Below are 18,332 nucleotides of genomic sequence, written 5' to 3'. Positions count from 1 at the left end.
CTGTTTTGTCATGTTAGCCAATCTCACAGGAGAGATGTGGTACCCAAGAGTTGTTCTGATTTGCATTTCTCTAATCAATAGTGACTTAGAGCATTTTTTCATATGCCTATAGATAGCTTTAATTTCTTCCTCTGAAAACTGCCTGTTCATATCCTTTGACCATTTCTCAATTGGGGAATGACTTGTATTCCTATAAATTTGGCTCAGTTCCCTCTATATTTTAGATATTAGGCCTTTATCAGAGATATTAGTTGTAAAGCTTTTCTCCCAATTTTCTGCTTCCCTCCTAATCTTTGTTGCATTGGCTTTGTTTATACAAAAACTTTTCAATTTAACATAATTAAAATTATACATTTAGCATTTTACAAAATTACAATTACAAGCATTATAATGCTCTCTATCTCTTGTTGGGTGATGAATTATTCCCTTTCCCATAAATCTGACAGGTAAACTATTCCTTGCTCTCCCAAATTGCTTATAGTATCAGCCTTTATTCCTAAATCATGTAACCATTTTGACTTTATTTTGGTATATGGTGTAAGATATGTTTGATTGACTCTTGATGCCTCATAGTCATTAGCTTCTACTTGCTCAATTCTAATTTTTAATGAATTGCTGTCTTCATTTTGCTTCTGAGCCTCCTTTTCCATTTGGTTGATTTTACTTTTCAGGGCACCATTTTCTCTAACTAGATTCTGAATCTCCTTAACCATTTTGCCAATTTTACTTTTTTAAGACTTGTTCTCATCAGTGAATTTTTTTCCATTTTTTCTTTTGTCTCTCTAATTTGGCTTTTAAAATCCTCCTTGAGTTCTTCCAGGAATGCTTTTTAGGCTTGAGACCAATTCATATTCCTTTTTGAGATTTCAGATGTGGGCATAGTGTCAATGCTGTCCTCTTCTGAATTGGTATTTTGATCTTCCCTGTCTTCGTAAGAAGAATCAATTGTCCTCAGTTTTCTAGAGTTCTTCATCATGTTGGCTAACTTTTTCCTGGCTTTAAAGTGATTTCTGCTTCTGGGCCTCAGAGGGCTCTGTCCCAGGCTTCTTGTTCCAGGAATTGTGGGCATAGTTACTGGCTTTGTGTGTTATGGCCTCTGATTTCTGAGGTGTAGAGGAGGGTGATCTGGCTGCTGGAAGTCTCCTCTTCCCTTAGTGCTGTGGTATGGCATTTACCTGCGTTGATGTCTGCTGCCTCCCCTGGCTGTGCAAAGGCACGTCAGGGGTCCTGGTGTTGATGATTGCTGGCTCTGCCCCACTAAAGCTAGGGAGCTCCAGCTATTCTGCTGAGGTGGGCCCTTCTGGGACACCTCTCTTCCTGCACTAGTCTCCTTCCGCCACCACAAGAAGGGCCCTCTCCCCAACTTCTCAAGCTAAAAGGCTACTGAAGCCCCACTTCTAGCTTCTCTATTTCATAGCTTCTCCTGAGGGCATATTATCTGGGTTAGGGGGGATGAGAGCCATTTTAGCTAGCCATTATGGCTCCCAGAAGTTCAAGAAGGTGAGTTTCAAACCTTTAGACTGTTGGCTGCAAACCTCAGGAGTAGTTGTTCTCATGGCCTCAGGCACTGTGCTGCTTCCTCCTGTAGCTCCAACAGACTCCTATCCTGAGCTGGGAGGCCTGGGAGGTACCACCAGTTTCGCATGCCCAGTGTTCTCCCAGCCTGGATCACTGGCTGAGTTCTGCAGCTTTGGTGTGGTCTTTACGTGACAATTCTAATAAGAATATGTGTTGAAAGCAGGATTTAAACCCAGGCCTTTCTGATTTCTGGCATAGTGCTTTGTCCATTAACCACAGAAATCAAGGGTCAAAGAGACAGAGGAACTCATGTGAGGTCACAGGGCTATTAGTGGTTGAACCACCACTAGAAGCCAATCTAGGGGTTTTCAACCAAACCATGCTTCCCTGGCTAGTGCATTCTTTGCTTTCTTTGTGTCTCTTTTTTAATAAAGTTTCATCCCCTCCGTTGATGTCACACTGTCATATACTGATGCTACTAGTGTGATGACCTTAGCAGTATCCATCTTCCTTTTTCCTCACCATTCTTCTAATTTGTTGTTTTTACTTATGGACTAGGAAAGCAAATCAAGCTTATTAAATTTTGCTTGAAGTAAGAGTAAGTCCTTCATAAAAGTCCTACTCTGATTCCTCATTCTGAAGGTGACTGTATAATTTCAAAGGCTATGCCATTGAGGTCCTATTAAGATGGAAAGGCTTTGGGTGAGGGCTTGATTATGGGTGATGTGTCCATTGTCCCGGGATTTCTTCTGTCGTTTCCCAAAATTTACTTCTCTGTATATTTGTAGGTTCTCTAGCCTCATTTCCAACTCCAAAAGGGAACGTAAGACCTTTGAGGGTTAGAAACTGTTTCTTTGTAGTGGACAGCTCTTGCACATAGTAGGGGCTTAATGAATGAGGTCTAACTGAAATGAATTGACCAACATTGTTAAAACTGGAAAACAAGTCATCAGCAGACTGTCAACTAAGCAATGAATTTTTCTGGCCATAGAAACAACTACTAAGGCACTGGAAGGGCTATAGTCAGCTTTGGTAGAGGAAGCCCCTACATGGTTGAACTGATGAATTCTTGAAGTAATGAGGATCCAAGAAGCTCAATTATGAATGAAATATATGATCATGGATTACGTGACACTTCTTTGACTCCTCGTCAGTCATTTTTTTTTCTCTTCCCAAGGCCCTGGTTGTGTTCCAGATGAGACTATAATGATTGTATAATGTATAGTTTATATACCACAAGAGTCAAAATTTTACATTGACTTCCATGAGTAAGGTTGCAGTCTGGCAACAGAATGACTACCATTTATGAAACAACATGAAACTTTATGAAAAAATAACTTTGGTAAGTGTGTTAATTTGTCAATAACCTATGTCAATTATTTAACTTCTGGGAATTCAATCCTACTTTAGGAGGTGTGCAAACAACTTCTACAGACAATGCCGAGAACAATGGGCTCATTGATGCATTCAGTGCCCTCTCATCAGGAAATGGAAAGATCACTCAACGGTCCATCCAGGTCAGTTTCAATTTCTCATCTCCCATGTTTGCATTATATAGGATCTTAGTATTCTAGGATCAAAGATTGAGAGTTTAGAGGGACCTCTGAGGTTCATAGGATCATACATGATAGATATGATGTTGGAAGGAACTTCAGGGTCATCGAGTTGAAGCCACACATTTTATAGGTGAGAAAACTGAGGAAAATGGAGTGGCCATGATGGGATATGAGCTTCAGTTCTCTGATTCCACATCCAACACTCTTTCCATTGCACCACGCTTGTTGTGACATTAGAATCAATGGGGACTGGCAGTATAAATAAAAGGCTTTCATACACACACACACACACACATACGTGTGTGTGTGTGTGCATGTGTACATATATTTTAACTTGACAAATTTTATTAAGCACCTACTGTGTGCCAGGCACAAATCTGCAAATATTATCTCATTTAATCTTCACAACAACCCGGGAAAGCAAGTACTAGTATTAGCCCCATTTTACAGATTAGGAAACTGAAGCAGACAAAGGTTAAATGACTTGCCCAGGATCACATGGCTAATAAATGTTGGAGGCCAAATTTGAATTCAGTTCTTTCTGGCTCCAAGCCTAGGGCTCTATCTCCTGTGTCACCTCATTGCCTCTAGACGATGAGCATTTCCACTGGCTGACAGTCTTGTTTAAATTTGTAAAAGAAAAGAAAACAGTGGACATCATGATGCTAATTCACAGGATGCTCTAACTGTCCCAATGACACATGAAACAAGTTCTTTACCTACCCTGCTTTGAGGAAGTTGTCCAGTCCTGATGGCTCCTTCTAGAGCCTTGGAGGATAAAGAAACTGAACTTTATGCATCCCACTATCAGTAGTGGCCTCTATTTGCATATTTCCATGCCCTATTCCTCTTACCATGCCACTCCCTGACCATTAAAGACCACCCAATTGGTTCTCTCCATGGGATCTCTGGCTATATCATGAGTTCTCTATAAATTCACCATATTTTAGCACATTGAAGGTCATCTGAATGCAAGCCCAAGACCAACATTTAAATCTTTTCCAAAGATCCACAACAGGGCAGCTAGGCAATGCAGTAGATACAATGCTAAAAAAGACTCCTCTGTGAGCTCGGATCTGGACTCAGACATTAGTTGTGTGATGTTGGACAAGTCACTTAATCCTGTTTGCCTCAATTTCCTTGTGTGTAAAATGAGTTGGAGAAGGAAATGGCAAACCACTCCAGTAGCTTTGCCAAGAGAGCCCCAGATGGGGTCATGAAGAGTCTGACTAAACTGAAAAGTCTCAACAACAGCAAGAAGGATCCAAAACAGGCAGGATTTCTCAAGCAGGGATTAAGATGAAAACAGATGTCAGGGTAAATTTGTTTTTTTTTTAAAAAAAAGAGCATATATCCCTTTTTACTCTTTTGCTATACCTTATTATAATTATTATCAACAATCAATCAAAATTTATTCAGGACTTGCTATGTGTCAGGCACTGTTCTAAACATCAGAGATACAAATGAAAAATTAAACGGGCCCTGCCTGCAATGAGCTTACATTTTACTCAGGGGAAACAACATGACCAGACATACTTAAATGAAAAACCCTTAAAGAATACACAAAATGGAAGAGGAATAGGAAGGTACAATAAGCTGGGAAGAAAGGGAAACAACCATTGTGCTCAACAGTGGGCAACATGGCAGAAAAATTAAGGCCAGAGTGAAGCATCATCACATCTGGGGCTGGCTACATGTAGTAGCTTTCTCAGAACAGCCCAGACCCTGGGTGGGAGCTCCAAAATGGAGTAGCTTTGTTTCTCCAGGGCATGTGAGATTTAGATGTGATAAGCATTTATTAAGTGCCTGCCATGTGCCAGACATGTTACAAAGGAAAAACTTATGAGATTGTGATGGAAGGTGAGAGAGAAGGAATTGAGGCTGACACCAAAGGTGTAAGCCTGGGTGGCTGGGAGGAGTGACTGGTATAGCCCTCCAGAGTAATAGGGAAGTTACAAAGAGAAGAGACTTTGGGGGAGAGATAAAGAGTTCAATTCTAGACATGCTGAATTTAAGATCTGTGGGACATCCAGTTTGAGATATCAAATATGCAGTTAAAGATGCAAATCTAGAGGTCAGCAGAGATATTAGGGCTGGGCATGATTAACAGGCATGACATGAAGATTCCACAAAAGAAACTGAGAAGAAGTGGTCAGATATGTAGAAGGAGAACCAGGAGAGAGCAGGATCATGGAAAACCAAAAAGAAGAAAATATGAAGGAGAAGAGGCAAATCAGCAGTGCCAGTGGCTATAGAGAGGTCAGAAAGACTGAGGATGGAGAGAAGGCCATTAGATGCGGCAGTCAAGAGAGTGGCAATCATTATGGTAACTTTGGAGAGAGAAGTTTCTATTTAATGATGATGTTGGGAGTCAGACTGTAGAGTGTTAAGAAGAGAGTGAGAGAAAAGGAAGAAGCACCTAGTATAGACAGTCTTCTCAAGGAGCTTAGCTGGAAAAGAGAAGTAAGAGATGATAAATAGTGGGGATGGATACATCAGAGGAAGTTTTCTGAGGATAGAGGAGACATGGGCATGTTTTTAGTAGAGAAGCAGCCAATGAGTTGAGGAGCCAAGCAGACAAGGAGATTAAATATAAATGAGTGTGAGAGAATGATGGAGGGGACAAACTGCTGGAGAAGACAGGATGGAAATGGATTTCTCATGCATGGAGAGGGTTTTGTCTTGGCAAGGAGAAGGGCCACCACTTCATGTGAGACAGGGGTGAAAGAGACAGTGGTTGAAGGCATGTGGGAGACAAGAACTGAAAAGAAAAAAGGGAAAGAGGGGCTCTCAGAAAATGACCTCAATTTTTTTCAGTGAAATATGAGGCAAGATTTTCAGATTAGAGTGTGAGGGAGAGGGGGCCACTGGGAGATTTAAGGAGAGATGAAAAGGTTTTAAGAGCCTCTTTGGTGAGTAGGATAGTGGGAGAAATACAATGATGACAGCTCCAGACTAGGCCAGGCCAGACCAATTGGGCAGGGTGGTTCTGTCGAAAGAAATCTAGATTTGGAATCTGCTGACGCCTCCCCTCTAAGATTACCTTCCATTTGTATTGTATGTATCTTGTATGCACAGGTTGTTTTTTATTTTTGAATGTTATCTCCACCCCCAATCAGAATGTGAGCTCCTTGTGGGCAGAGATTGCTCTAAATCTCTGTATTTTTGCTCAAGATATTCCTTTCACCCAACAAAAAGTATTGCCTATCCTCACTGCTGAGAAGCTGACTCAAAATTAAGGAGTTAAATCAACAGCCTGGCTTAAATGACAGTTTTATTCTCTCTCCATTCAAAATGGAGTGAATTTGATTTAGAAGGGAAGCTGAATAGAAAAAAGGGGGGGAGAGAGAGTGAAAGAGTGTAACTTGAATATTACCTTCAGCTAAAAATAAGGGATCTCCTTCTAGCCTTGCCTTTCACGTCCTTTATGCCAAGAATATTATTCATGCACAGTTGTATAACCATGACATCTGTCTCCTCTCTTGACCATCCTACCTCCTAATGGATGCTAACCAGAGGGAGGGAAGTGGCAACTAATTTAATTGTTATGAGGAATTTCCAGGTAAGGAAACTCCCTCTACCCATGCATGCTGGTTCCTTCTCTGCAATTTTTAATCTTTTGCCCATTGGCATGTCCTTCAGATTAATTACAATATGACTTGTTGATGACTTAGTCCTTTGCCCAGTCACTAAATGTTTTGTTACATTTTCTTAACAGCTCGTGAGTGAGGGGGCCACTCTGGAGGATGAGGAGTGGATGAATGGCACAGTTATCATTGACAGCACAGTAGGCAATGACACTCTATTTCTTGTCACATGGACATCACAACAACCCCAAATGTTTGTCTCAGATCCCAGTGGGACAACATATGATACTTTTTCAGTGGATACAAATTCCAAAATGGCATACCTCCAGATACCAAACACTGCCAAGGTGAGGAGCTTTTTCTTTTGTGTTTTCTTAAGATTTTCAGAAAATGGAGTCAAGTTTTTTAATATCAGTATTATAACTTTGTAATTATTCTTGAGTGACAATAGTTTTTTGTTTTGTTTTGTTTTTTACTAAAAAAGCTTGCTCTCTTAGAAATGTGATGAATTGACCACAAAAAGCCAAGGCTTAAAAATATTATACTGTGGCAACAAAGGAACTGTTATAAAGAGTATCAGGAGGGCCAAAACTGGGCTATGACACAAGGAAGGCAGGCCAGGAAATTATAGAACCTTTTCTGATTTGTGTGAACATACTTATGACACCCTCTTTCCCATCCAAAATTTTAGAACTCATGTGTTCTGCCATCCAAAATCCTTATCTTGCTTCTCAGGAAAAAAGACTATAGCAGAGGCATACCTTTCAGGTTACACTGTTCATAGCAAAAGTTTCAATAGTAATCAGTATTATATATACCCCAGGGAAAGCTCTATTCTAGTTGCTGTACTTATAGAGAAGGGTTTGAAATGTCGCAGCTGATAGAGAAGCAAAGTCATACAAAGTCTCTAGCAGATGGTTTTCTTGAACTTCACTTGTATAAAACAGATAAGAGGGTAAGACAGATAATGGATAACAGAGAAGGTAGTTAGGGCAGGTCTTGATACTGTTTTGTTTTAATGAGTTTCTATTGGATTTTTCAGGATGGAATTTGGACTTATAACCTTATGTCAAGTGCACAAACCCTGACTATGACAGTAACCTCTCGTGCTGCAAATGCTAATGTACCTCCCATTACAGTGGATTCTAAAATGAATAAAGATAGCAACACCTATCCCAATCCAATGATTGCTTATGCAGAAGTTCGCCAAGGATCCCTGCCTATTATAGGAGCTGAGGTAACAGCCCTCATTGAATCAGCTGAAGGAACAACAGTGACTCTGCAACTTCTGGATAATGGTGCAGGTAACTTCCCCCATAAAAACCTCAAGGTTCTTTCTCTTTTAAGAAAGACATAAGATTTTTTTTCCCCTTTTTAATAATTTTTTTCCATTTATATGTGAAGGCAATTTTTAACAGTAATTTTTATACAATTTTGAGTTTCAAATCTTCTCCCTCCTTTCCTTCCCTCCAACCTCTCAAAGAGAGTAAGTCATTTATTTGATACACAGTATATGTGTGCAATCATGTAAAACCTATTTCCATATTAGTCAGGAAGTAGAAGAAGAAAGAGTTTGCAAAAAATTACAATTTGCAAAAGGAAAAAGAACACAAAAAAAATGAAGAAAGTGGAAATGGTATTTGATATAGCTTTGATATAGCTTTGATCAGCATTCAGACTCCATCAGTTGCTTGTCTGGATGTGGATAGCATTTGCCATTGTGAGTCTTTTGGAATTGTCTTGGATTACTACATTGCTGAGAAGACCTAAGTCAATTATAGTTGATCGACACAATACATTGCTGTACTGTGTACAATGGTCTCCTGTTTCAGCCCACTTCACTTTGTATCAGTTTGTGTAAGTCTTTTCAGGTTTTTCTGAAATCTGCCTGCTCATCGCTTTTTTAATAGCACAAGTGTTCCATTACATTCACACACCCGAACTTGTTCAGCCATTCCCCAATTGATGGGCATCCCCTCAATTTCCAATTCTTTGCCACCACAGAAACAGCTGCTACAAATATTTTAGTATATATAGATCCTTTTCCTTTTTATAATCTCTTTGGGATATAGACCTACTAATAGTATTTGCTGGATCATAGGGTATGCAGTTTAATTGCCCTTTGGTATAATTCAAAATTGCTCTCCAGAATGGTTGGATCAGTTCACTACTCTATCAACAATGCATTGGTGTCCCAATTTTCCCACATCCTCTTCAATATTTATGGTCATTTACCACTATGTCTTATGTACTTAATCTATTCCACTGATCCACCACTCTATTTCTTAGCTAGTACCAGATTGTTTTGATGATTCCTGCTTGGTAACGTGGTTTGGGATCTGGAACAGTAAGGTCGCCTTCCTTCACATTTTTTTCATTAATTCCTTCATATTCTTGACCTTTCGTTCTTCCAGATGAATTCTGCTACTATTTTTTCTAATTCTATAAAATAATTTTGGTAATTTGATTGGTATGGCACTGAATAAGTAAATTAATTTAGTTAGAAGTGTCATTTTTATTATATTGGCTTGGCCTACCCATGAGCAATTAGTATTTCTCTAATTGTTTAGATCTGACTTTATTTGTGTGAAAAGTGTTTTATAATTGTGTTCATACAGTTCCTGGGTTTGTCTTGGCAGGTAGACTCCCAAGCATTTTATTTTCTCTACAGTTTTTTTAAATGGAATGACTCTATCTTTTGCTGCTGGACTTTATTGGTAATACATAGAAATACTGACGATTTATGTGAGTTTATTTAATATCCTGCAATGTTGCTGAAGTTGCTAATTATTTCAACAACATTTTAGTTGATTCAGTAGGATTCTCTAAGTGTAGTATCATATCACCTGCAAAGAGTAAGCATTTTTTTATTTACTATTCTAATTTCTTTCATTTTTTTCTTCTCTTCTTGCTATAGCTAGCATTTCTAGTATAATATTGAATAACGGTGGTGATAATGGGTATCCTTGCCTCACCCTTTATGTTACTGGGAAGGCTAGTAGCTTATCCCCATTACAGAAAATTATTTACTGATGGTTTTAGATCAATACCGTTTATCATTTTAAGGAAAGCTCCATTTATTCCTAAACTTTCCAGGGTTTTCCATAGGAATGAGTGTTGTATTTTGTCAAAATCATTTTCTGTATCTATTGAGATAATCATATCATTTTTGTTGTTTTTCTTCATGATATGGTCAGTTATGCTGATAGCTTTCCTAATATTGAACCAGTCTTCCATTCCTGATGTAAATCCCATCTGGTCATCGTATATGATCTTTGGCATATATTGCTGTAATCTCTTTGCTAGTTCATTGGTATTCCTGGCAGGAAATAATTAATACCTCTTCATGCTAAAAGGGGAGAGTCAGGCTCATAACTTTTTATTTGATAAACTTTAACAAAATAAAATGAAAATTAGCATGAGAGTGGAAAGAGCACTGGTCAGTTTGACCTTGGCCAGTCCCAGTCTCACTGGATCTCAGTTTCTACAAAGTGAGGGGCTGAATTCAGTGACATCAAAGATCCCTTCCAACTCATGATCCCTGAAAAACATGCTCTATTATTCCCTTTGAAAGGAATCCTGGGCCTATGTAAGTTTTCTTCCCTACCCCCTTTCATGAATAAGGAATCTCTTCCTTCCTCACATCTGATTGTTGGAATCCCCGGTGTCCTTTACAACACAAGTCAGGTCCCACCTCCTACAAGAGATTTCTCCTGATTTCCCCTAAAAGCTACTTCCCTCTCTATTCTCCTCATCACCAAACTGCGTGGTATTTACCTTGTGCACACTTTGTAGTAACCTCTCCACTACTGATCTTTGTTTGAGTTGAGTCTGCCAAGTTAGATATAATTTCCTTGAGGACAGGGTCTGTTTCCTTCTTGTTAATTCACCTCTCATTTACTGAATTGAATTGAATGAATGTGAGCATCATGCTTGAGGTCCAAGAAGACTGTTTACTTGGAAACATAAGTGGCCCCCTAGTTATTGAAGAAACTTTTAGTCTCAGGGAAAGTATATACCTATGAACAAGCAATTGAGTCTCTCCCTTAGATCACAGGGGAATCCAGTAACTTGGTTTAGCATAGTAGAGAGGAGCCCACAGAAGACTGTAATCAGATAAACAAATTTAAAAGGTGTTTGATAAAAGGCCAATTCAAAGTCATTAGACTATAGGAAAATACTTTAGAGCACTGGCTCCCAATTTTTTCCATGATCCCTAGGAGGAGACAATCTCACACTGACCAAACATCAGCACCACCCTGCCTCTGTCCCCAGTTCATCCCTTCAGGGAATGGGTCTATGTAGACAGCCTTCAACAATGATGTCTCCTCTACTCCTTGAAATGTCTACTACTAGTCTAGTACTATGTGGAACAGACCCTCTTGGCACTACGTGTGGTATCCATTTAATAAAACTGTGTGGATCTGAGAGGCATTTATTAAATTGCTACTGAGGTAAGGCACAATGATAGAAGCTAGGGACACATTAACAAACAGTAAGCAATCCCTGCCCTCAAGGAACTTACAATCAAACAGGCTGAACACAACATGTGCACAGAGAGGTAAATGCAAAGTATATACAAGGTAAATTCAAAGTACTTTGGGTGTGGAAGACAATAGGTAAGGAACTAATAAATAGGGGGAATCTGGAAAGCCTTTGTGTAGGAGATGGGACCCGAGCTATGCTTTGAAGGCAGCTACGAATTCCAAGATCAGAGGTGAGGAAGGAGCACGTTGCAAAAATGTGAGGCCATTGGGTCACTTAAGCAAAGGCAGAGAAGTGAGAGATTGAAAGATATGTACAGGACATGGTTAGCCTGCCAGTCTGACTGGAATAGAGATCACATGAAAGGGATTAAAACAATGCTACAAAGGCAGGTGGGAGCCAGATTATGGAGGGATTTAAAAAACTGACAAGACTTCTATAGAGGTAATAGGGGTAGTTGATGATTTTTCCTAGCAAGATCACATGTTCAGATCTGTGTGTTAGTAGTATTGCAGAGGGATGAGACTGGAGGCAGGAAGACCAATTACGAGGCTATTACAACCATCCAAATGCCTGAATTAGGGTAGAGGCTGTATGAGTAGAGAAAAAGAGATTGATGCAAGAGGTGATACAGAGGTGGAACTGACAAGACTTGGCAAATGACTGGACATGGAGATTGAGAGAGAGGGGAGAGACATGGGTTCAAATCCTTCCTCTTACACTTAGAAGTTCTTTGACTGTGGAGAAGTCACTTAACTGATCTAAGTCTCAGTATCCTCATCTGTATAATGGGTGCAGTAATATCTTTCATCTGGGGTGTTGTAATAACAATGCTGCTTGCAGCTGTAGTGGGGGTGAAAGACCCACAACACCAGCACACAGGAGGGCTGCTAGCACAGGTCCTTTGATCTGCTTTTCCAAGGAAAGCAACTTTAAGGGATTAACGATCTCACTTTAATTAAATATACATATACCATTCACTTAGTTCAGGGGGGAAAGCCAACACCCTGAACTTCAGAGAGAATACAAACAGAAGATATAAACACATCAACAAACAGGCTTTTGTCTGATCATAGCAATACACACATAGTTACCAGAAAAGCACCACCACATGGATTTTCAAAGCCAGGGGACTCTTTCAAAGGCTACCCAGCATTTCATCACCAACACTCTTTCAAAGAGCATGCCCCCAAAGGCAAAACACCAACATCAGATCTTATATACAGGTCTCAGGGTCAAAGGGTGTCACAACCATGCAATTCAAACCCATGTGAACTAGGCCTTCCCGTGACAGGTCATCAGAGACTCTCAATTCAATCAAAGATTCCTTAGTGCTGAGAAGCCTCTAAAACACAGACAACACAAAGTTCACTTTGCTTGCCATTACATTTGAAAGGCGAGACTCATCAAAGGTACTTGGTTATCTCAGCATCCCAAAAGAGAAAACAGCAAAATAAAGTCCCTCCCTAATTACCATTACAGATTGCTGATAAATGTTTAGGAACAGGCTTTCTGAGAAGGAAAAGTACACACAACACACTTCTAAGTTTAATCTCCATCACTTTCTTAAATCTAGACAATCAACCAAACAATAAACCAAGCCCTCATTTATAGGTATTTCCAAGGTGTAAATGCTCGCACTGAAAATTGAACAATCAGCTATCTCTAGTACAAGTCGACCCTAACACACCACTTACCTTACAGGATTGCTGGGTGATTCCAATGAGATCATGTTTGTGATAAGCTTGGAAAATTCTCAAGTATTTTATAAATGTGTGTGTGTGTGTGTGTGTGTAGAATTGGCACAGAGGTATATACACACATGCACACATGCACACGTACTCATGGAAGTGTCTACTATTATCTTCCAATGTCCGAGCATATTTTTGAGAATTTATATGTTCATTAGTTATGATACTGCTTATTAACTCCTTTATTTTTACACAAAGGTGCTGATGCTTACAAGAATGATGGTGTCTACTCAAGGTATTTCACAGCCTACAAAACAAATGGTAGATATAGCTTAAAAGTGAAAGCCCTGGGAGGAGCAAACACCCAAAGGTCAAGATCCCAAGTGAATGGAGCCTTATACATACCAGGCTGGGTAGAGAATGGTAAGGAACCTCCCATAACAAAACTAAGGTGCTGTCTGGTATCAAGGGCAAGAGATGATCTAATTGAACTTTGACACATCTTGGATCTCAAACTAAAGATTGTTCATACATTATAGAACTTGTTGAAGGCAGTAGGGCTGTTTAGCCCAGAGAACAGAAGACTTATCTGTCAAGTAGTTGAAAGGATCTCCCAAGGAAGAGAGCTTAGACTTGTTCTGCTTGGCCCCAGAAGGCAGAACCAAGCTCAGTGGGTACAAGTTCCAAAGAGGAAGATTTAGGCTTGATAGAAGGAAACCTCCTGCTTTCCCATAGTGAAATGAGCTGCCTCAGCAAGGAGAGTTTTCCCTCACTAGATGGGCTCCCTATCACTGAGGAGCTTCAAGTGCAGTCTGGATGACTACTCAGGTTTGTTGTAGAGGGGGCTCTTTTCACATAGTATGGACTAGATGGCCATTTGCAACTCTGAGGTTCTTCAATTCTGCGATTGAGAGGTTACCTACCAAGTGCATCTTACTGTAAGTCCAGCAATCCACTGAAGAAGTCTATTCTACATTAGAATACCTCTAATTGCTTCATTACAGTTTTGGTGTTGTAGTTTACACTTAACCACATTGATCAAAACAAGGCCAGTTCTATCCACTCCACTCTCACCCATCTACAGAAGAGGAACAGGATGCTATTAGGTCAAGTTAACAGGAAAATGGGCAAGGGAAGCTCTGCCCTGGTTGATGGCTTGGCCAATATGAGGTTTCTGAGCAAGAGAAAGTGAATAGTGTGACTATTAATAACATAATAAGTGACACTGAACTGGCCCTGAGTATAACAGCCATCATTTATTCTCAAGTCCATGTCAACAAAATAATTACTACAAGCAACTGATCTTAATAAATTTTCATGTCCTTAAAATTCCAAGGGGTTCATCAGCCAAGATGCTATTTTTTTTCTTCTTCACCTCTGTGCCACCTTGCCTTAGAGCCAATGCAGCTTTCACCAAGAATTCTCTCCTTGGGCAAAAACCACTGGGGCTCGAGGGTATGGTGGGGGTATGATAACACAATGGACAACAGTCCACCAGTGGATATAGTTATATCAGGAGAGGTGGTAGATTGTCTCCCATAGAGTTCTGTCCCTTGGGCGATAAGGGAAAAGGGTAAAAGAAGGACACCATGGTGACTGCACCCTGGCAGTGGCAGTGTGGGGTTGATTGTGCCACATGGTGGAGATACAAGAGGTTTAGAGACAGCAGACTATGTGGAGGGAGTTTGCCCTCCCAAGGAAGTATATCCATCAGGGGAAGAAGCATGGTCCTCTGAATAAAAGCATCCAGGATCAACACTCTGTTTGTCCCATGCAAGTAATGGCTTTATTGAGAAGAAAAATGACTGACTATATAGGATGATAAGAGGAGGGCGAGATGATAATAATAATGATAATGATAATAAGAATAGCTAACATTTATATGGCATTTACTGTGTGCCAGGCACTTTACAAATATTATTTCACTTTATTCTCACAACCACTCTAGGAAGTAGGTGCTATTATTATCCCCACTTTACAGAAACTGAGGCAGACAGAGGTTAAGTGACTTGCCCAGTGTCAGATAGCTAGTAAGTGTCTGAGGCCACATTTAGCTCAGGTGAGCCTAACTCCAGGTCCGCCTCTCTGTGCATTATGGCTCCTCCCAGCTGCCTAGGCTAGGTACTGGGATAATAAACAACAGAAATACACATTTGTGTGGAATTTACTATCAAGGACAAGGCTATTATTGTTTTTCTTTCCCTCTATGCAGGGGAAATCAAAATGAATCCACTAAAACCTGATTTTAGTGAAGATGAAATTCAAGCAAGTATGCAAAGTTTCAGCAGAACAGCCTCAGGAGGTTCATTTACATTATCAAATATTCCAACTACCTCTATACCTGATGCATTCCCCCCAAGTCAAATTACTGACCTGGAGGCTAATTTTGAAGATGATCATGTTAATCTGACCTGGACAGCCCCTGGGGATGACTATGATGAGGGACAAGGTAAGTGTGATGTTCAATTTGGTTCAGAGCCAAGGGCTCTCACTGATAATGCAGAAAAGGAAAAAAACCACAAAATGAGGGAGTGGCTTTAAAAGAACAAAATTAACAGATCCTGAAAACCGTGATTTTAAAACCAATTCTTTGACTCAATCAACAATATGTGACTTGAGGAAAAAGTCATTCCAGAGCTCTGAAACAAAAAAGGTCTAAGTTAACGGAGCCTAAAAAATCAAAGTTCAACTTGAAAAGCTGACAAGGAAATAATTCAGAGATATAACTCTTATCTTATTGTGTGTGTGGGAAGGGTCTGGGAATGGGACACAGATGACCACGATTCCAGAATTACAGTCTCTACTAGGCCTTTCTTTAGCCATGGCTTTCAAGATCGAGTAATGAGGGCATCTGGGGTAGCTCTATCTGACATCCACCAGCCGTACAGGTTGGGATCCAAACCCATTCAGTTTGGTTAAATACTACCCAAAAGCACATGGAGATATCTTGTTCAGTTTTTCTTTATGGCTTATTTCTGGTCTCTGTTTGACCAACTTCCCAGCGTATACCCCTATGGCCCATGGTCCTGGTCCTGAGTCAACGGTCTCTTCTCTTTTTAGCTCAAGAGTATATTATAAGAATGAGTAAAGAGATCCTCCAACTAAGAGAAGATTTCGACACTGCTGTTCAAGTGAACACTACTGACCTCGTTCCAAATGAAGCCAACTCCAAGGAAGTCTTCGTGTTCAAACCAGAAAATTTTACAATAGAAAACGGCACCACCATTTTTTTTGCTATTAAGGCACTTGATAAAGTCAACTTGACATCACCTCTATCGAACATAGCTCAAGCATCTCGGTTCATTCCTTCTCCAGTACTTGATATAGAAGTTGATCCAGAAAATCCTTCCAGTTCTGTTGGAGTTAGCATTTCAACGATAGTGCTTTCGGTTGTTGGTACAGTTGCAGCTGTTTGTATCATTGCAAGTGTCACACTATGTGTTCTGAACAACAAAAAAAAGTAACAAGACTGAATATGGAATGATAACAAAATCAACACAAAATTGAAAAATTCTCTGAATTTTGTGGACTGATTGTACATTTGGACACAAACATTCTTAAAGCAAATTATACATTTAATATTAAAGGAACAAATGGATTAACTATAAACACATATATTTAAGGTAAAAACATAAAAGTGTGATCATCCTTTTCATTCATTAGTTCATATTTTATTTGCCAGTAAAGAAAGCTAATTTTTCATATATATGCCTGAATACGTGTTTTTATTTGATCCTAAGAGATGTAGGAATCGAGAAATAAGATGGTAACTGATCTGAAGCAAGAAGCTAAAAGCTTTCAAAATGGTTCTTCTCTTTCATGAGTTCACTAAGACAGCTATGAAGAAAATGAGAATTATTTGGAGGGCAAGAGGACTGTTTCAGTCAAGGAAGATGTTACGGAGATAGCTGTAAGAAGAACTGCCCCCAAAACTTCACCAGCTATTCAATCTGCTATGTCCCCAAATCTATGAGGGCACCGGGATTCCTGGGGACCTTTTCACAGCGTGAAGCCAGCAAAGCCAGACCCACAGAAAGAGAAAAGTATTCAATGAATACGATCTGAACAGTGCAACAAAAGAAAGCGTCCAAATGGCATGAGGGAGGGGGGCCAGCTGTGAGGCCTGGAAGAGCCGGGCCAAGTTCTGCCACTGACGCATACCAGCTGTGCAAATCACTTGACTTTTCTGTGACCCAGGAAGCTGATGAAGACTTCAAGTTGCAGAAGAGCTGCACTGCCGGTAGAAGAGTCTACACTGGTGGAGGGAACATCTCCCCAGGAACTCCCTATACCAGTACAATTAAAAAATGAAAATTAGTTGGTGTGGGGAATGCTGATTCTCTAGGGACCAGAGTAAGACTTGGCTTGTTTTATGAAGGAAACTCATGCCCTCCAACCTGTGACCTATGTGTATAACACTCCTGTCCTAGCAGGAACTGGGTGGGAGAGGGATGCCTTCTTTTACTTCCCATCCAAATAGCTTCCATCTGACATCACAGCTTAAGGCAAAAGTGGGGACCCCTTATTATCCTCTTCAAACTCACACAGGCTAGTCCTTTGGTGACAGAGTCCATCAACAAGCTACACTCAAAACTTGCGGAAGTTACTAAATGCTAAAACTTGTTCTCTGGTGCACCTCTCTGAAAACCCAAGAGGACTTCAATCCTATCAAATAATAGAGCAGTTACATTACTATGATGAATCAGAGGCAGCGGGTAATACAGTGGAGAGAGCGCTGGGCCTAGAGTAAGACCTGAGCTCCAATCCTGCCTCAGACACTGACTAGCTATGTGACCCTGAACAAGGCACTAAACTTCTGCCTGCCTCAGTTTCCCCATCGTAAAATGGGCATCATAATAAAGCACCTACCTCCCACAGTCATCTTGAGAATCCAATGAGATGAAAATTGATAAAGCACATAGTGCAGTGCCTAGCCCATAAGTGCTATATACATGTTAGCTAGAACTAAATGAATAATAATTCATTTATATAGTATATAACATTCATAGAGTTGCAAAGAGAAGCTTACGATTTTAGAGTAAGAAGTCAATAATAGGTGAATATTTCAATTCCATATTATCAGCATATGATAAGTCAAGAAAAAGATAAACAAATTACAGAGTTGATCACTGAATAAGTCTGGCTTAGCATAAGAATAATAATGTGAAGTCAAAAAACCTGGATTTCCATACTATTCAACTACTGCCTACATGTCCTTGCACAAATATCTTCACCTCTCTGGGCCTTCAATTTTCACATATGTAAAATAAGGAGGGGGGAGGTTGGGCTAGATGATCTCCAGCTCTAAATCTTAGGGTACAATAAGCTAAGCAACACAATGTATGAAGAGAATTTAATGGAAAAATAAGGATGTACCAATAATTTTCAAATATACACAGAATTACAGTAGGAATAATTAAATATGACCTAAAATTTCTTTGAAAACTTTAAAAATCCATTAAATAAGACCTATTTTTAAACTGCACATAATTATA

At 39.8% G+C, this 18,332-nt stretch overlaps 1 protein-coding gene across 1 annotated transcript in view; it reads left to right on the top strand.

Moving 5' to 3' along the window:
* Positions 1-16,422, top strand: part of LOC118847926 (calcium-activated chloride channel regulator 1-like) — a 39,511-nt gene extending 23,089 nt beyond the window's left edge. The window contains exons 9-14 of the mRNA XM_036756625.1: positions 2,929-3,035; positions 6,793-7,008; positions 7,704-7,965; positions 13,096-13,260; positions 15,050-15,286; positions 15,898-16,422. Coding sequence (XP_036612520.1) covers positions 2,929-3,035; positions 6,793-7,008; positions 7,704-7,965; positions 13,096-13,260; positions 15,050-15,286; positions 15,898-16,301 — 1,391 coding nt within the window. The 3' untranslated portion in view covers positions 16,302-16,422. The remainder of the gene's footprint in view (positions 1-2,928; positions 3,036-6,792; positions 7,009-7,703; positions 7,966-13,095; positions 13,261-15,049; positions 15,287-15,897) is intronic.
* The last annotated feature ends 1,910 nt before the right edge of the window (positions 16,423-18,332 follow it).

This window comes from Trichosurus vulpecula, chromosome 4 (assembly GCF_011100635.1).
Source record: "Trichosurus vulpecula isolate mTriVul1 chromosome 4, mTriVul1.pri, whole genome shotgun sequence".
In the NCBI taxonomy this organism is placed as follows: Eukaryota; Metazoa; Chordata; class Mammalia; order Diprotodontia; family Phalangeridae; genus Trichosurus; species Trichosurus vulpecula.
Note: the sequence above shows the minus strand (reverse complement) of the source record. Positions and strands in the feature narration are given on the sequence as shown.